This window comes from Myotis lucifugus, unplaced genomic scaffold, assembly GCF_000147115.1.
Source record: "Myotis lucifugus unplaced genomic scaffold, Myoluc2.0 scaffold_198, whole genome shotgun sequence".
In the NCBI taxonomy this organism is placed as follows: Eukaryota; Metazoa; Chordata; class Mammalia; order Chiroptera; family Vespertilionidae; genus Myotis; species Myotis lucifugus.
The window spans coordinates 988726-1008637 of record NW_005871246.1 but is presented as its reverse complement, the minus strand read 5'-3'; the positions used below and the strand labels follow the sequence as shown (position 1 = coordinate 1008637).

Sequence of the window (19912 nt, the reverse complement as noted above, 5' to 3'; positions counted from 1 at the left end):
GCACGTGGTATTTTGTGGAAGAGCCACACTCAAGGGGCCGAAGAGCCGCATGTGGCTCGCAAGCCGCAGTTTGCCGACCACTGCCCCAGGGTGTTCAGGTCCCCTAAGGCCCTGGCCCAGGTTGGAAGCCACCCATACCCCCGAGAGGGGCCCTGATCAGGGCAGAAACAGATCCGACATTTTCTAGCTGGTGCCCTTGGATTCCCTCTTTCCATATGCTCTGCGCCTCAGCCTATGTAATCAGTGTTGTCATTCCCATTTTTATGGCTGGGGAAACTGAGGCAGGGGTGGGCTGGGAATGCTGTGCACCCTCCTCCACACTGAACTTCCTTTTGTCATCAGTGTGTGGGGACACATGACTGAGTCTATGGCAGTGAGGGTGGCAGGCGCCAGGGATCAGGAATGCTGTAAGATCCCACATCCAGGCATCTGGTTGGCCGGGGCAAGGACCTGTGGATCTGAGGTTCCTTATCCTGGATTCCTGGGAAGTGCTTTCTCCCCTGTCTGTGGGCACCACACATCTTATATACTTTTCATCTTTCTATCAAAATCACCTTGTAAATGAGCTTCTAGGGCAGGGTGGGCCAATAGTCACCCTGTGGGTTCCAGCTGCCCAGCAGCCATAAGTCCTGTCCTGTGGCCACAGATTGGCCTCCAGTTCCTGTCCCCTCCTCCCATGATTCACAGCAAGTGCTGGGGACTATTGGGGTGGGGCATGTGATTCTACACCCCTAGTCGGTGTCACCTTCCAGGCTCTTGTCTGGATGATGGCCAAGGGAGTTGCCCAGAATGCACCTGTTCCCACCCCGGACTTTGCTTCATCCTGTCCCCACCAACAGGACTGCTGCCCAGTCCAGCAGCTTTTTGGCTCTAATGGTTGGGGTCCCATCTACGTCATGGCAGGAGGACCCCACCCAGCTCAGTCCTCGATCCAGGCAGGATGCTGGATTCTTGCTCTGGCGCTGGAGAGTGAGCTACCCCATGCAGGACATTTCTGGAGGTTGAGCCCGCCCCTCTCCCCAGTGGATTTCGCCCGCTATGTGAAGAATTAGCACTGACTTCCCATTTGGGCTCTGGGAGCATGATACACGCAACTTGATCTGTGCTCTGAGTCACTCTGACCTTGGTTGCTGGCTGACATCTGTCGCTGCTGAGACCTGATCAACTGTAAGTCACTCAGAGTAGCCGATACCGAACTGAGGCCACTCCTCAGCAGACGTGAGCCCCGTGGCCCACTGTGACCCTATGGCCAGCCAGCCCTTTGTCCCCTCCATGTGAGTTGCCCAAGACCAGCACAGGATTCAGCCCTCAGCACTCACATGGGTGCGGGGCTGTCTTCATCTGCTTCCCTTCTGGGGGACCCTGTCAGCCTGATCAGCTGGAAGGCCAGGGCCTCTGCAGAAGGCCTAAATGGGGTCCTGGCTTTGTCCTCGAGGTAAATGGGAGCATTGTGAGTGTCCTGCAGTGGTCGAGGGAGGGCCTTCTCTGCAGTGAGCCCGACCCAGAACACGAGGGAGGGGGCTCTCAGCCTTCACTGTTATCCAGGATGGCAGGGCTCAGGAAGTCCAGTGCTGTCAGCTCCATATAAAGACCCTGTACTGGGGTGTTGGGCTGGGGTCTATGGAGCAGAATAGGGACTGGGCCCTGTCCTGGAGTGGCCTAGCCCAGTAGGAGGGAGACACATGGAAGCACATGTTCTATAGCTCATTCAGGCCCTGTATCTAAAAGGGCGTGCAGGGGGTGGGGGCTGGCCTGCAGCCCAGGGTGCTTGGGGCAGGCACTCATGGGCACTTCTCTCTGCAAGTCCCACATGAACCCTCGGCCCAGAGAGCAGCAGACAGCTGTCCAAGGCCCTGCTCCTTAACAATAGCCTGGTTCAGACCTATGGGACAGAGTCCCCCACCCACCCATCCCTTCTCCTTTGAGGGTGCCCAGTAGATGTGCATCTCAGGCATGCTCACTTTGGGTGGAGCCTGATGGGGGGTGGCCTGCATCTTAGAATCACCTGATCAGGACTGATGCCCAGTCCCTCTGAGACCTAGCAGTGAAGCACAGCACAGGTCAGGGAGCTGAGATGGAGCCTGTCAGGGGCAGCCAGGGTGGAAGATCCTGGGTGAGTGGCATAGCACAGGAGTGGGACTTAGGAGACCTGGGCATACTCACCCTGCTCTGTGTCTGCTGTGTGACTTTCAGCATGTTGAACAGCCTCTCTGAGCTCTCTACCCCAACTATCACATGGGGGTTGAATACTGCACATGCCCTCTCACCCCTCAAGTACAGCGCCTACTGAAGGTTTTCCCTCCTTTTTCTTTATTAGCACAACTGCTGGAGGAACCATTTGGGGAGGGTGGGGTTCCCACCCACAGATGTATGCATGTATCTCTGCATTTAGCCAGTGATGGAGACTTCTAACACTGAGACCCCTGCACATACACGTTTGGCTATTCTCAGCAGATCTTTGCACTCAGCCATGACTAGTCAAATTAACGCTAATTTTTGATGGGGTGCCAGACATCATGTTTGCATAGCTTACCCACCAAGCAGGCGGCAGGATGAGGAACCAGGCTCAGACATGCTAAGTAACCTGCCCAGGGTCACACAGCATGGTCAGAACTCCCTCAGATTTTAGTTTCGGGGGCCCTTTGGGAACCTTCCTGTTCTCCAGGACTCTTGCTTCCAAAGAGCCCAGTAAAGAGAGAAGTTGCTATTTGTGGGGTTTCCTGGTTAGCCCCGGACTCAGCGTGTCGGCAGATTCTAGAGGTGAGTAATCTGCCTTTTTGGTGTGTTTTGAGATGAATGTGTCAGGCTTTTCCAGATGCTCGCTGACACCTCCACCCTGGGCTGGGGTGAACTCTGTGGTTGGGCATAACCCAGCCCTAGTCAAAAATGGTAAAAATATGGAAACACGTGTTCTTGGGCTGGTCACAGGCAATTTGAAAATGTGATGCTGGCCTATTAGTAATATATTTTTGCAGAAATTAGTGAATGGAGCCAGGGAGGGGCTTGAGGACCAGTGTGCCCCCTGGGACTCCAGATTTCATGTCCTGCCTCTCCCTCAGGTGGCAGCCTCTTGAATTGGAGTGCTTCCCTTTGCTCCTAGAGAGACTGGGTGTCCCTGCTCCTGCGAAGGCTTCATTTCCCCTCAGTGGCCAGCAGTAGGGATGAGGTCTGGAGCCCCCATCAGCCTGAGCTGCTCAGAATTCTAGTGCATCCTGGGAGTGAGGGCATATGGTTTGGGTTGTCGGGTCACACACATTTGTTTTCTTGGGGCCCAGTAAAGGTGATTTATGCATCGGGAAGTTACCCCCTGGTTCTCCAACTGGGGTCCCCAGACAAGAGCCTTAGTATCCTTGGACCAGAAAGGCAGATTCTCAGGCCCCCAGGGGACTGACACGCCCTGGAGGGGAGACCCCCGTCTGTCATTAGGAGGGATGAGAGCGTTAAGGCAAGAAATGAAGAAATGCTAAGAGGGGGAGGAGGGACTACCTGTGGGCAGGGGCTTGCATGGAGCAGAGGACATCTGGACTTCAAGGGTCTGGAGAGGAGGGTTGATGACAAGCTACACATCCAGTGAGCGCCTGCCAAACCCTGGGTCCCTGTGTGTGCCAGGTAGATTTGGATGAATAATGCCAAGGCAGGATAAGAACCCACAGAGGGACTGGACACCCCTTTAGTGGTCAGCCCTGTTGGTGGCAGCTCTACCAATCACCTGGGTCACACTATCCCCTGTGTAGTCACTGTCATCTTAGGAGCCAGCCCAACTCTAGCCAGGGCTCAGGGTCCAGATGCCCAGTGAGTGCTGAGATGTCTGACAGGTGTGTGTGTAGGGGGGGCGGGGGGGTCTGGCTCTAAGTCAGCAGGCTGGCTGTCTGTCTGAGCTCAGGTCTCAGACCAGCCTCAGCCACAGTGGTTAGCGGGCACTGCTCTCTGGCCTGGTGCCAGCTGCTGCCCTGGGTGAGCCCAGGAGACCAGGCTGGACCAGCTTCCTGGAACTGGCACAGCCTGCTGGCCACTTCCTTTTCATCTCAGGGCCCATGGGAGAGCTCTGGGTCAAATGATACTTGTGGGCCTGGCAACTCGGCCCCTCCCAGGCAGTTTCCGACAGCCGGACCCCACCTGTGTGAGGCAGCACTGCTCATAGGTCTCAGACTGCCTTTGCCCCAAGAATTGGCCCTTTTTATCAAGGACCCTAAAACCTGTGTAGAAAGTACCACCCAGATGAGGAAGCAGAGAGAGTGGAGTATCTCAAGTCAGACTGGTGGGTGGAGACCCCCCAGAATACATCCTGCTCAGGGTCAGGGAGAGTTCCGGAGGCGTTACCCAACAGTGTCCTGAGAAATAACAGATCGAGGGGAGGAGCCACTGTGTCATCGAGCTTGTGCCCAGCCAGTGTCCTCGGCTCTTGTGGTCCTTGGGGGATGTGCTGCCCTGCGGTCTGCAGATGACTGGTCAGAACCGAGCCACCCAAATAGGCCAGCACTGGAGTTGGACCTCACCGCTGAGGCCAGGGGGTGAGAGCAGGAGGCCCAACCGAGGGGTCTTTCTTCACTGGGCAGCACTTCCAGCCTTTGAGGCATCCCCGACATGAGGATGGGGGTAGAAGCAGAGCCACCACAGGAAGAGGAGGGCAGAGGGATGGTGACTACAGCACAGCCCTAGGATTTGGGCCCTTTGCAGAGCTGGAGCTGGGTGCCCCTGTGGCCCGCTAGGTGGGTTATGTTCCAGCAGGACAGGAAGGGACAAACCGGAGGAGGATTGGAATGAGCCAGCCCAGAGCTGTCTTCTCGCCAAGGGGCCTTGGGCTTTATCTCCTTTGCCCCAGCTGTCACCAGCCAGCCATGCTTATCTGGGGGTGCAGGCTCAGGAGCCCTGGAGAGGGCTGGCTTCTAGCCAGAGTGCCCTCCTGATAGCCACCCACCTTTACTAGAATCAGGGGTTGGTGGCCTGTGCCCTGGTGTATCCCATTCTCTGCCTCACTGCAGCGCAAGTACTTTCTCCTCATCCCCTTCCTGGAGGGGCTGCGAGTTAGTATTCATGGTGACAACAGCAGCAAAACCCTCTTGCCGGTCTGCACACCCGGAACCTTCCAGTGTGCCCATGAGCCCCCATCCTGCAGGTGTGGAAACTAAGGCTCAGAGAGTCAGGCATCTTGTCCAGGTGGTGGAGTTTAAAGCAGGGAAGCTGGGCTGCAATCCAGCCATCAGCTCCTCCCGGGGCTACTTCTGTTAAAGACACTGAGTCCTGGTAGATTCGCCTATTTACCTAAGATTATATTTCATTTAGGAAATTTTACAAAGGAACACTATGAGAACAATAAAGCACTTGTTTTCTCATCAGCCAAAGTCAATGAAAAGTAAAATTTCATCATGTGTTTTGGTTCTTTTTACAAAGAAACAAATATTATAAAGTTCCCTTTGTTCCATGATCCGGTCCCTTCTCCTCCCAGACTGTGGTGGCCTGCTCACAATCTGGACATTTTTAATGTCCTGAGCTGGTACTGCATTTGAGGGGAGAGCCTCAGTGCAGAGGGGCTCTGACACCTGCTGGGCAGGGCTCAGCACATTTTGGCCGGGAACAGCTGGGTTGGATCTTGGAATGGACTGGTGTGTGCCCTTTGGTACCAATGGAGGGGCTTTGGGGTGTCAGAGGAGGGACCTCTGTCCCACCCTCGTGACAACTAAGGCCCCCTCAGTATCAGTGACCACCACAGTAGAACAGCCCAGGGGCTGGGGGCTCAGGGGTAGCTTCAGAGTCCTCATCTGTGAAATGCAGAGCTGCCCCTGCTCACCACCGAGTGGAGAGACTCCAAATGGGGTGAGTCGAGCAGAGGTGACAGCCCAGCTGGCTGCACTTGGTGTGGCAGTGCTGCTCTGGTGTCTGGAGCCAGGTCCAAGTGCCCGCTGGGAAGAGAGGAAGAGAGGACCAGCTCGTCTGAGGGCGGGCGGCAGCGGAAGAGCCACCGCAGGATGCAGAGGGCTTGGCCACACCTTCCCTGTCAGCCCCGCTTCCCTCAGCGTGAGTGGAGGAGTGATGCAATCTGCCAGCCTCTTGCTGCAGCCGGAAGGCTGGAGGAGGAGTCTGAGGCACTTAGTTCAGGATTGTCTCTCACATAAGGAAATGGCAGGCTGTCTCAGGAAAGCCTTGGGGCCCCGGGGGCAAGAAGGAACAGATTAGAACCTGGGCTTGCCCTCCAAGGCCCCTCCATCCTGGATCCCAGCCGCTGGGCAGGTTGGACCAGAGAGCACTAGACTGGAAGCATTTCACTGGAAGCCCAGAAAAAGGGGATTACCCTCCTCTCCCCACCCACACTGCCAGTCCTGTGGGCCCCAGAGACCCGGGTCTCAGTCCTGGGTCTCCCCATACCACCTTGGACAGGGGGGTTTCTATGAGCCTCTGTTTCCTCTTCTGTGCTTGGAATGGCAGTGCTGACATGCATGCTTAATACAGGACAGCTCTGTCCCCATTGGTCCTGAGGGCCAGGACTGAGCATGTGTCCACCCCAGAGCCACACAGTAAAGGCCACGGGTGCTGTTTGCCTCACGTACCCATCGGCCCTCTCTGAGCCTTTCAGCTCCTGCTGCAAGAGGTGGCTTCGCACTGTGTCATAGACACTTGTCACGAGCCCCACATTGTCATGGCCTTATTTAAACTCCCACCACCCCAAGGCAGCTCCTCGTACTATGAGCCTGACAGGTGGGGAACCACAACCCAGGAGCCAGGGGGCTCCACCAGGGTCCCCACCAGTAACGCCACACCGGGTCCAGGTGTCACAACTCTCGGCTGTCATACCCGGTACAGGGGGACTTCTGAGTACTTTAGATTAGGAATAGCAGCCTAAAGCAAATACTTTCAAAACATTTTTAGCCTAAACATAACATACAGTCTCTGTCAGCCATTGCATCAGCCAGGGCTTAGAGCAGGGAAGGAAAAACGAGGGGGAGGGGTTGCTATTAAGCTCAGTTAATTTCCTAGAGAAAAGGCAGGCAGAGCAGTGAGGCCTTAATCCTGTCCAGAGCACACTGGGAAGATGGCCTGTTTTCCTTCTACCTGAACTGGTGGGTCTCATCCAGTTAATTAGCGTGGATTTATCTCTTTGGGGCCTAATCCTCAAACAGTAAAGCGACCTGTAATTACTCTGGCTGGGGAAAGATGCCACCTGGGGTCCCCCGCCCCGGGTTAGTTCTGTCTGGAAAAGGCAGGATGAGCAAAAGGCCTTTCAGCCTTTCTTACCTTACCGAAGCCTTCTGCGGAGGTGACGGGTATGCGGGGGACGGGGGAGAGAGGCTCTTCCCATAGGCCCTGGCCACGCTGGTTAATGTTTAATGACCAGCCCTCCAAGGAGAAAAGGCCCCCGTCTGTGCCCCTGCCAATGCCTAGTGTAGGTGCTCCCCAGGTGGCTGGTTTCTAGCACTTGTGTGCAGGGAGCTGGAATGGGAGTGTGACATGCTCACCTGAGAGTGTGGCACCTCAGCAGCATAGAGACCCAAGAGCGTAGATGAGTTAGAGATGGGAAGGGATCAGCTTTGAGTGTTCGTTTCCTTTGTTTTTAATTTGATAATTCTGATTCATTGTAAGTTTACGTAGTGGCTGTGCTAACAGCCAGCTCTCAAGATCCCTAAACACTTAGTGTCGGCTCCTGAGCTTGTGTATCATCTCAGCCTCCACCTCTCCCTCGATGCAGGGCCGGGGTCTTATAGGCGCCCAGGCAGCCCCTGCTTCGGGCACATTTCTTGAGCCTGGCTTAGCTGCTGCCCTGTCTCCGTCTCTGCCCCCATCGAGGTCGGGGGAAGCCACCTGTGACTGGTGGCTTCCCCCGATTTTCAGTTTCAAGGTACGCTGTTAAAACCACAGTAGAGCTGAAGCTCCTGTGTTGTTTCCTGTACCGGCTAGGCTGCTTGCTTGACCCCGGGGCTGTGGCACCCCCATTTCAGGTGTCAGAATTGCCCTCATGGTCCACCATTTGGCTTATCACATGGGATTTGTGTAATAGGATACCTCACCTGTTAACTCTGTGGAATTCTAGAAGATTTTCTCTGAAAAAAAGGGTTTCCCACCTTCAAGAAGTTTAGTAGACTGAGTGAACCTGATACATTATGCTAAATGTTGAGTGGGTGAGAAAAGTGAATGCAGTCCCCCTCCAAATGGCAGGTTTGCTATTTACCTGCATTCAAGATGTGCCCAACTCAAGGCTTGACTCAGGTGCGTGGAGGGTGGGGGAGAGGAGGAAAGGTAGTTGCTTTGATTGTCAGTTCCTTAGGACATTGAAATTCATTCATTTTTTAAAATCCTTTGTGATAGCCCAGGGGCACCTGGGACCACATCTCAAGAGCCTGTGGTTCTCAACCTTTGACCTTGAGCCTGGAGAGCTGTCCATCCAAACAAGTCCCAGAGGGTGAGACCCCACCAAAGGGTCTGGGTTCCTGCTCGGCCTGCCCGTCTCGAGTGCCGACCGTCTGTCCAGTAGGACTCACTCTGCCCTGTCTCCACAGTGCTGCTCACGGCCGTGAACTGTTACAGCGTGAAGGCTGCCACCCGGGTCCAGGACGCCTTCGCTGCCGCCAAACTCCTGGCACTGGCCTTGATCATCCTGCTGGGCTTCATCCAGATCGGAAAGGGTGAGTGTGGCCTCTGGGCCTCACAGCGGTCCTGTGAGGCTCTGCTGTGCCAGGGTGGAGGGGTCCCCCGCTCTGAGTGCCCCCGAACCCACCAGGTTCTCCGACACATCCCCTGCTCTGCACCCTCACCCTTAATGGCGGGGGGGCGGGGGGGGTGCGGTTCACTCCTCTGAATGCCCCCAACCCTCAGGTCTGGCACATGGCATGAAGGGTATCATTTGAATTGGGCACTGTGAGCTGGGTCACACCATCCCAGGAGGGCCACTGACATTGAGTTAGAGAGACTGAACATAACCCAACAAGTTAAATCTGTCCCAGAGCAGCAGGGAGAAACCGATTCACCCTGTCCTCTGAGCCCCACTCTCGTATCCACAGTCGGGGGCGGGGAGGGGTAGGATAGTGTCATGGGTGCCTAGCACATTGTGAGTGTGGCAGAGAGGAGCTATTGCTAGTTTTGTCTCTTGAGGTAGATCTTGCACACAGGAAGCTACACAGACTGCCGGTGCCCTACAGGTAAGCTGTAGCTGCCCCCCCAGAGGAGGATGTAGAACTGCCCAGTTCCCAGTAGGGCCCTCGTGCCCATGGATGCCCCCCCCACCAGCATCCACCATGCTGACCTCTCCCCTGTGATCAGCACTTTGTTCCATCACGTGTGGGTCGCCCATGCCGTGGCGTTTGGTGGCAGTGCATCTCTCACTATTGGGCCTCATTCCTCAAAAACGTGCTATGACTTGCTTATCACTCTATGGGCAAGGATGTTTCAGCTCAGGACTATGGGAAGTACTGTCAGGAGCATTCCTGTAGGTGTCTTGGTGAACAGAATTACTTACCGGTTTCTCTGGGGTGGGCAGTGGCTGTCGTCTTGTCATAGCCCATCCTCTCTCACACTTTGGAGCTGGCTAGCTGTGAATTGTGTGACTGGAAAACCCCTAAAGGCCCCATTATCTGTGTTCTCAGGGCTTCTGCCTGTGACACCCAGAAACCCATCCTTGTAGTTCTGGACTTTCCTCCCCCCTACTGGCCACATGGGGCACTGCACAGGAATCCGGGGTCCAGAGACCATGTGCAAGTTGCATGCTCATGATTCAGGAGAATTGGGTGCACGTGGAGCTGCAGTGGCTGCCACATTGCCTGCCCTCACTGGTCCTCTCTCGGGGTAGAGAGAAGCTCACAGTTCTAGTATATGCTGACCTAGTAAAGTCGAAGCAAGAATCCAGATCATTCAGGTAGACCATCTTTAGTAAATACATTAATATATGCGAAGCCTTTAGCATGGCACCTGGTACCTAGTAAGAACCAGCTCCCGCCAAACCGGTTTGGCTCAGTGGATAGAGCGTCGGCCTGCGGACTGAAAGGTCCCAGGTTCGGTTCCGGTCAAGGGCGTGTACCTTGGTTGCGGGCACATCCCCAGTAGGAGGTGTGCAGGAGGCAGCTGGTTGATGTTTCTCTCTCATCGATGTTTCTAACTCTCTATCCCTCTCCCTTCCTCTCTGTAAAAAAATCGATAAAATACATTAAAAAAAAAAAAAAAAAAGAACCAGCTCCCATAGCTACAATCGTTATCATCCTTGAAGGGAAAATTCCGCCTGGTTTGCAGTCACTCTATGGTTTGCAGGTCACTGCTTCAGAAGCTGGACCTCTAGGGAGCGTGCGTCTGACCAGTGATGTCCAGCCTCCCAGGAAGTCCTTAGCACGACCTGTGGGTGAGCCCACCAGGCAGGGCTGGGATGAGACAGAATCTGCTGCTGCTGCTCTGGGCGCGCCCACTGTGAGAGCCCTCCTGGCGCTTCAGGTTCCGGCATCTTCCTAAAGACATTTCTTACCCTCTAATTTTTGGGGTCTCAAGGACCCTGGCCAGGGCTGAGTAACTCCCCAGCGTCCTGGAGAGTGGTTAGGACTGATGGGTGGAAGAAAAATCCATCCTGCACCCACCACTTTGTCCAGCTAGGAGATGGGTCATTTGATAGAAGCCTTGCTTGTGAAGGCATTTACTTGGCTGGTATGATTAAATACAGACAGATGAGGAATGTGGGGGGAACCTGACTTCTGTAAAAACAAATTTCAGTAGAGAGAGCAAAGAGCTTTTGTTCAGCCTGAATACATAATGTGTTTATAATTCTGTTGCTGTTGCAAGCATCCACCCCGCCACCACGCGCCCGAAGCAGTTCCTTTCTGATCTTGGGATACAGTGCAAGGTCTGCAAAATTCCTGTGTCCTGTTTTCCTTGAAGAGATTTACTGTGTTCCCAGAGGAATGCCTTCCTTTCCAGAGGACACATTGTTGAAACTGTTGACCCCTTTCTCCCACATTTGTCTGACTCTGTTTCCCCCTCGGGCAGTGACCCGATCCCGTGGATCCCTGCGCTGATGGGAGGAGGGCTGAATCATTCTGGCAGGGAGGGGCTCAGCTCCCTGGGCTCAGATTGGCTGCTGGCCATCCTGCACCTGAAGAGTGCGACCTGTTGTCTGGTCAACCGGCCTAGGCACTTTCTCCTTCACTCCACTCAGCAATAAAGCAGTCTTCCTCCTTGGCCTGCCTGGCACCCAGGTGGGCCCAGAGCTGCAGAAGGGGCTCATGCATGGGGCTCAGCCCACCCAGGTTCAAGTCCAGCTGACTGTTTGGTAGTCTCAGGCCTCTGTTGGCCTTGTTTCCTCATTGCCGTAAACCCATGAGCCATCCTGCCCCCCTTCTTCACCAGAACCTTCTGAGGTTCTGTGTGTGGCTCTGTGCAGAGACCCAATGAGGACACGGCCCTACCATTCAAAGCTCACTCTGTTCAGGGACATCAGACACACAAGAACAGGAAAGCGGCAGACGGGCTGATGGGGATGGAGAGGAGGTTCTCCGGAGAGTGTGGTGGATGAAGGCACAGAGTGTAACAAAGAGACTGCTCTTCGGCCCCGGGGCTGAGATCTTGGATGTGGGAGGAGCTCGGACTACCCCTGTGCTAGAGTTGGGGCCCCACGGTGCTGGGTAAGCGGCCTGGGCCTGCGTGCCATCTAAGGTGTCTGGATTCACTCCCAGCCTTTTCAGAAGGGGAAACAGCTCAGGTGGGCATTTCAGATCCACGTGGCTGGAGCAGCTGGAGCAGGAAGTGTGGGTGGGAAGGGCTTGGAATGGGGAGGCCACGGAGAGAAGCAGGTGGACAGGGTAGGCAGCGGGCACTTTTCAGCTCAGGACATACCTGCCAGCCGCCTCCACCTGCTTTTCCCTTTTTCTTTTGTCTGTCAGCCTCTTACCTATGACACCCTACAAGGTCCAGCCCCGAGATCAGGCCATTCCCAAAGCAGAGCAGTTTTTCCAAGGCTGGAGGGTGAGAGTGGAGTGCGGAAGGCTCATCCCTCATGCCCAGGTCCCTTCTGGAGGACACACAATGGGGCCCTTGTGGGTTTGCTCGGGCTGTGGCATCCGGTGGGAGAACAACTCGTGTCTCCTTGAGCAGTTACACAACAGATTGCATAATTGTGCAGATAAAAGGTTCCACAAAAACGCTGCCTTGCCCTCCCACGTTGTATCTGAGCAGGATGCCCTCCGGTAGGAAGTGACGGGAGGAGACCTGTCCCCTTCACCAGGGCCTGGCCCTCCAGCTTCCCTGGCAGCTCACACGAGCTCGCCCAGCCACTAGGACATTGTCCCCAAGTGCCGGGAGACCTGGTGTGGTTAGCACCTGGAACAAAGGCACTTAGGTCCTGAGTTGATTGTCTCCTATGTCCAGTACTGTCCCACAGTTACTGGGGGTTGGGAGGTCGAGAAAGCACAGGAGATGCTGCTGGCTGGGAGCAGCCTTGCAGTAGGGAAGGCCCAGGCAGGCCTGTGAATGACAGCGTGCTCCCAGGGCTAGAGACTGGTCTTTGAGTCACTTTACAGTTTGCATTTGGATCTTAGGTTATTGGGCTGGGGCTCAGAGATGCAGTGGCCTGTCCAGTCCCACGTAGCAGTGTCAGCGACCCACATGGCCCGTATTGGTGGGAACCGTGTGCAGGGATGTGAGCTCCCTCCAGAGAAGGCCCCCTCTGTCCCACCCAAGAGCTCGGTGTGGGGCTTCACAGGGGAGGTGGTGGGAAAGGCCCACGCAAAGAGGCCAGGCTGGGAGGGCCTCCTTGAGCAGTTACACAACAGATTGCATAATTGTGCAGCCCCCCTTGGGCAGGTCCCTTTATTTATTGGAGCCTCAGTTTCCTAATCTGAAATGGCAGCACTAGCAACAGCAGCCCCCAGGACACCTGGGGCCATCTCTTGCTGTTATGAAATGTTTCGAGGCACCTCAGTGGCCAGTGAAGGGCTGTCCTCCCTTGCTGGGAAGAGATCAGCATAGCAAGTGCTCCCGGGTCCCACCAGTGACAGAATCCATCGGGGATCAAGGTCACTCTGAGACCGTGGACACTGTAACAGCGGAGGGGCGAAGGGCTAGGGTTCTGTTCTCTGCACCAGGCCCTGTGCCCCAGGAGACAGGGATGGGGCCTCAAGGCCCCTCCCCACCATGGCCAGTCTGCCCCTCTGAAGTGCCCACAGCGGAGGTCAGATGGTAGATATGGGAGCCCCACCACCACCTCCTGCCGCCGTGAGAGCACTTGTGGCTGTGAAGCCACGATAGAGGGAGGGTTGGTTGCTTTTCCTGTGGGTGTTCTTTGATAATTTTTAATTGACCCCTTCCATGGGGCCTGCACGGCCCGTGCTAATTTGGCATCCCGAATCATAACGGATTTGCAGTCACATGCTTTGTGTGCTGCCCTTGGGGATGAAATCAAAGGCCTGGAAGTTGGGCTCTTTCCCACTGCCGCCCTCAGCTCACTGCGCCCTCGGTGGTCAGCTGCACGGACAGAGCAGTTAGGGCCAGAGCTGCGGCAAGAATGGGGGTGCAGCCACAAAGCCCTTTGCTAGCACGGTTCTCAGGGGTCTCCAGGACCCTCAGAAGAGGGTTCTTTCCAATTGGGATTTGAGGCTTGAAGATGATCCTGAGGCCAAGCGGCTGGCTCCACCAAGCGTTTAAAAGACTACACCATGGATGGGTGGTGGCCATGGTGAATGAGCTGTCCTCCCCTCGGCCGCCCCAAACCCGGATTCACTGCTCCCAGACGTCAGGCAGAGCCAAAGTAGAGCAGGACTGGACCCAGTCACTCAGCCCAGGGTGGGGAGACGGATGGGAAAACGGGAGCCCCAGTGAGCCGGCCAGGGGGTGTGGCCCCCCGAGGGTGCCGGTATCTGTGCTTTCTCCCTGAGCCTTCTAAGGGAACACAGCTGTCTAACCAGATGGGGCTCGGGCGCCACAGCCCCCTGGTGTGGTCAGCCCACTTTACAGAGCGTGATCCTGAGGCCAAGCACCTGTTCGCTTGGCCTGTGATTGCGAAGCAGAATCCAAGGCCATGGCTGTTCCACCACATCCTGACGGTGACTGTGAGCACAGCGTAGACACCAGGAGGTCTGACCCGAGTGGAGCAAGGCCTGGTTGGTCTCTGCAGAGAGCTTGGCGTTGCTGTAGCAAATGACACAAAGCGGGGGGACCAAACACGTTTCCCTCCCACATTCTGGAGGCCAGACGTCTACAACGAGGGCCGTGCTCCCTCTGAAACCTGTAGAGGAGGGTCCTTCTTGGTCTCTTCCAGCTTCTGGTGGTTCCTTGGCTTGTGGCATCATCGCTCACCTCTGCCTTCATCCTCACGTGGCCTCTTCCTGTGTCTCCTTTTTCGTGTCTTTTAATGACACTTTCATGGGATTTCGGGCCCACCCTGATCCATGATCTCATCTTGAAATTCTTAACCTTAGTTACATTTGCAAAGAACCTTTTCCCGATCAGTAACATTCTGGGGTTCTAGGGGCCATGAATTCTGCTCAGCACACTCCATGATGTAAATGCCCATCACATGGGGCCCCAGAGGGTAAGAGTGGGACCGAAGGCCGAAGGTTCCAGTGGTGAGTGCTCCCCCAGTTAGGGGAATGACTTCTTCATAGTCGGGGTCCTGAGTCCGGTCCTGAGAGGGGTGCCCATTGGCTGGCTGAGCCCTCACCCTCCTCAGGCTGTCACAGGAGGGGAAGCACTGGGTGGGGGCCGACCTGGTCAGCCCTGAGGCTCTGGACATGCATCCCCAGATCGGAGATGTGAGCAACCATGTGTGGGTTTCTCAGGCCTGGGGCCCAGGCAGAGCCCTGCTGATCATTTGACCAGGCCTTCCCCGGTGCACAGAGGCCAGGGGAGGCCTCAGGGATGCAGGGACTGTAGGCAGCTGTTTGTCCTCTGCTTCGGGAACTGGGTAGTGGAGGAAGGACGGATCCTGGTCCTGTCCCTACATGCACATGACGATGGGTGCCCTCCCAGGCTTCTTCTATTGAGGAAGCTTCTCTGAGCGTGGGAGATTTCCTCCCCATTCCTGGGTCAATGGTGGTTCCCATGTCTGCGTGACAGTAATTTGGGCTGGTTTTCTCTAAAATCAGTTCCCCAGGGCCTTTTGAAAGCTCCCACCCCTATTACTCTGGTTCCCAGCACAGTCTGTGACATTGCAACTTGCCAATCTGGCTGTTAGTTTTCTCATTCCTGGTGGCCCTCCTGGGAGATGCTGTTAATGGCTGCATTTTAGGATGAGGAAGGCAGACTGAGGTGCAAGGGCCTCCAGGGTGGAGAATGCAAGTTAGAGGCGGCTTTGAGGTTGCAGAAGAGCCCCCAGAAAAGAGGTGGTGGCACAGGGCACTCTGTAGTGTGACAGGAGCCATCAGCATCATACTGTGGGGTCCTGGGGTTCCCATACCCCTGTGCCCCTGGTCCCTGCGGGAGGTCCTGAACTGCTCCTGTCCTGCCTTCCCAGGCAACGGCAGGAGGGGGGCTGTGAGGCTAGAGCTCAAGTGGGGGGACTGTGAGTCATTCATCTGTGTCTGCCTGTGCCTGGAGCTCTGTGTTGAAACAAAGATTGGGCCCCAGTTTGGGGTCCATGAGAAAGAGGACTGGGAACGGTTAGTGGATCTGCTCTGGCTTGGGGAGTGGTGGCACATGGGCCCAGCATCATCTAGAGTGGGGTCTCAGCATGACATCATCTAATGTCTCCACACGTCACGGCATGTGCCCTGGTTGCTGGGGTGGGTGGGCAGTTGAAAACCGCTGTATAGAGTCCAGAGTCTGCCCTCCCCCTGAGAAGGTACCATCTCTGGTCTCTACTATGGGGGCCACTGGACATAGAGCAGCTGCTAATGCACATCATTAAATGGAGGTTTGACGGCCTCACTTGCTTCTTGCTCCCCTAGAAACAGGCAGGCAGTCCTCAGACCCGAAGGCGAGAGCAGGCAGAGCCGCTACTGAGCCATCATCCCTGAGCTCCTGGCTGTGCCAGCCCCGTGGGGGCCGGGCCCAGTGCCCAGTGGAGCCAGCAGACCTGGCGCCCTCTTCGTGGCGCCCAGTGAGAGGGGCAGCATGCTCAGCCAGCAATTGGTCAGGTGCCTGGTAGAGCTGTGGGTCTCTGGTTTGGGCCAGATCCAGCAGAGACAGGCTGAGCAAACCCGGAGCTCTGCCTCGGGGCAGCAGCTCACTCTCGGATCATTCCCTCCGTCCCTGGTCCTCAGTGCGGTACACTGTGCCCGTGCCAGGTGGGAAACAGTGAGGTGACAGGGCAGAGGGCAGCTCGGGAACTTGTAGCAGGTTGATTGGGGTCCCAACTAGCTGAGTCCTTGACTGAGCTTTGCCAGTTCTCCCCGCACCCACCCCGCCCCACCCCACCCCATGCCAGGAGAGAAGTGGGAGGTCTGCTGGCCAAGCTCAAGTTGTAGGGACTGGAGGTGCTGGACGTGTGCTTTCCTCCAAGGGCTTTGGGAGTGAGGCCGTGGACAACTGAGGGAGGTCCCGGCAGGTTACCCCAGCCACACCTGTCCTAGGAATGGAAGCATCATGGGCTGGTTGGGAGAGGCCTGGCTGAGGCCCCAGGTCCAGCCCAGTGAGCTGCTTCCATCTGCATTGGTCAGAGCAGCTAGTAGTAGTATTTATTTACCTGGGGTTTCAGAGGCTGCAAAATCGAGCTGTAAGTCCTGGAAAATACCATCGCACAGCAGGAAGTTTAGTCCCCAGCATGACTGGCTCAGGGAGATGTCCGCCTTTACCTGTCAGAACTGAGCTGATAATCCCTTGATGAAAACATTGAAGCCACCCAGGCCTCGGGGCTGAAAACATTCAGTCCATGCCTGAAAGCCCCAGGCTGTATTTCGGGCCTTGAATTTTATCCTTAGCAAGTGTGGCAGCCATGCCGGTGCAGCAGTGTCTCCAGCACACGCGTTCAGGATCGTCTTTGAGGTGGGAGCCACCTTTCACAATTGCACCAAAATCTGTATCCCAGAATATGGGAAAAGAAATATCTAATCTGAATAATAAACAGGAGGTATAAAAGTATATCCTAATAGGAAAATGAGGCAGGTAACTGAGAAAATTTTAAACTCAAGGCAAGCTTGCATACTTGTAAGGAACCTTTATCATGAAAGACCTTTAGTGGTGCAGAAGTAGTTATAAGAGTCTGACACAGCAGCAACCTGTTGGGGAGTTGGGGGTGGGATATGTAAACTATTGGAGATCTAAGCCAATAGGAGCAGCCCTGGGCAGCTCCTTCAGACTCTAGGGGCACCTGTAGCATCCTGGGGAGGTGAGGCCCGTCACCTGGCTGGGCATTCAAAGGGACTGTCCTCATGATCCCAGACCAACTGCATGCCAGCAGGTTCCCACACCCCTGGGCAGGAGGCCTGACCCCCAGTTTCCCTGACTAGAGGACAGATGCTCATCCTCCCTCCCCACAGAAGTATGTGGGCAAGCCCCTGGGATAGGCAGGACTCTGCAGGCGCAAAGGAACGCACATTCCAGAGAGAGCACCGGAGGGAGCTCTCCTGAGGTGCTCTTGAAGGGTGCCCTGTCCTGAGCTGGCTCCAAGCACTGCACCACACACCTGCTCTGCTGATCACCTGGGGCCAGGCCTCTGACCACCCCGGGACCAGGCCTTCCTGGGGCCAGGCCTGCTGACCACCCTGTGACCAAACAGTCCTGGGACCAGGCCTCCAAGACAGATCATGTGCAGGCAGTTCAAGGGATGAGGTGCCAACTACCCTGGAGCCTGTTCTGGTCACAAGACCATGGCCTTGTGGGCAGGGTGAGGGGAGCTTGTGGATCCCAGGCCCATCCCCCACGTCAGTGGGAGATTCAAGTCCTGAGCATACCTGCAGGGATGGGACAGATAAGCTCCGGGACAGAATTCAGTGTCCAGGATAAGATGGACCCTTAGATAACTGCGCCCCCCCCCCCCCCGCAGTGTTTTCCACAGGAAATCGGTGCAGCTTTGAAGTGCAGGCTTCAATTAGCTAAATGACAGGTGTTACGGAACCTCCCTTCCACAGTTCCCTTTGCAAACCTCACATGCTGTCACCCTGTCCTGTTTCAGGGTGACTGAGGCTGTCACCCTCATGGAAGGCATAGACTCCCTTGGAGGCCTTGGGCCCCCATGAGCTCCCCTCACCCCTTTGCCCCACCAGGAACCTGCTGACCACTGTGCACCCCTGGGGCCTCCTGGGCAGCGAGTGCTCAGCAGGATGGGGACACAGACACACAGACCCCCACAGGTAAAGCCACAGGACTGGATCAGAAACAGTTCCCAAGCTAACATCTGCACCCGACCAAGAGTTCAACTTGCTCCCTCAGCATCAGTGGGCAGGAGGCAAGCTGGTGCCTCCGATCCCATTGGCGCCTTTGCTGTTGTCTGAAGCCCTCCTAAGAGGTGCATGCCTGTGCCGCACCCACCCCCAGAGCCAGGGGAGTCGGGCACTAAAAACCCATGGGCCAGGTGACCCTCATCAGTGGAGAGTGGAGAGCCAGCCACCTGACTCCTGGCATGTGTCTGTCGGCACCGGCTGGTGGGCTGGCCCCTCCTCACAGAGTGAGTCTTTCCAGGCCTAAGTGTTCCTGGACCATTTTATGATGATATAACTGAGACTCAGAAAGGGCCAGAAACTTTCCTAGGGACCTTTCTGAGGCACCCACATTTCACAGTGCCTACTGTACTGGGCTGAATGGTGACCCCCAAAACACATGTCCACTGGAACCTGCGAATGTGCCTTTATTTGGAAAATACTCAGATGTAATCAAAGTAAAGGTTAAGATGAGACCATCCTAGATTAGGGCGGGCTCTAAATCCAACGAGTATCCTTATAGGAGATGGAAGAGGATGCACAAGGAGAAGGCTGTGTGAGGAAAAAGGCAGAGACTGGTGACGTAGCCACAAGCCAAGGATGCCTGGAGCCCCCAGGAGCTGGCAGAGGCAGGGAGGGTCCACCCTGGCCTCTTGTTCAGCTCAGTCCCTGCCATGTTCCAGGGTCTAAGTCGTTTTCAGGTCTTTTTGTGCTCACAGCACCATGAGGAGGTGGCATTCAAGAGTTCCATCGCACACACGAGAAGCCTGGTTTGGGTTCAGCAGCTCTTGATTCTCTGGGCACTAAGGGCTAGAGTGAAGCTCAAACCCAAATCCCCCTGACCTGCAGGGACCACCCTCTGAGGTGATCAGGGCTTGTCAGCCCCTCCCTCCTGACATGTCCCTGCATCTGCCTGGGCTGCCGTCCCTTTCGGGTGGACTAGGGGCCCCTTAAAGACCACATTCCTCCACGTCACGGCAAGATCATGCTCACCTTGCTGGGGCTCCTGGCCCAGGGCGAGTCAGGAATGTGTGCGTCAGTGGCTCAGCAGGTGCATTTAATTTGTAACAGTGGAAAGCTTTCACCCCAGTATTGTTGTTTGTTACTGTAATTTGCTCCAGGAACGTTTTGGAACTTGCGGCATGACCCCTGGGCAGCCCTCTCTAACACAGCATACCTTTCTGTCTGTTTGGCCTTTGCCAGGTAATGTGTCCAATCTGGATCCCAAGTTCTCATTTGAAGGCACCAAACTGAACGTGGGGAACATCGTGTTGGCGTTGTACAGCGGCCTCTTTGCCTATGGGGGATGGTACGTTTCAGAATGTCTGGTTCCCTGGGCCTTGGGGCACACGGAGCAGGCCCTGAGGTGTCCAGAAATCTGAATCTCTCGGCCACCCCCCTGGGCAGTTTTTGAGAGTCTCAGAGCTGCTCGAACCCGACGCATCCCGAGAAAGCACAGAGAGGACAGCGCAGCAGCCTGGCTTTTCTCCACTGTGTCTGGGCTCCTGGCAAGGCGGTCCTGTAGATAAGCCTTTGCTGAGGAGAGTGAAGCATTTGAGCTTAAAAGGCTGGGCCTGGTGGTTCTCAGCTTCCCCCTCACCAGGAGCGGAGTGCCTGCCTACAACTTCGCGCCTCCCCGCTCCCCCCACCACACACAC

The 19912-nt window shown here is 55.7% G+C and overlaps 1 protein-coding gene across 1 annotated transcript in view; it reads left to right on the top strand.

Annotated features, from left to right (window-relative positions):
• Positions 1-19912, top strand: part of SLC7A5 (solute carrier family 7 member 5) — a gene marked incomplete at its 5' end in the record, with an annotated part of 36258 nt that overhangs the window by 7936 nt on the left and 8410 nt on the right. The window contains 2 exon segments of the mRNA XM_006097361.3: positions 8490-8615; positions 19458-19563. Of these exon segments, the coding sequence (XP_006097423.1) occupies positions 8490-8615; positions 19458-19563 (232 nt within the window).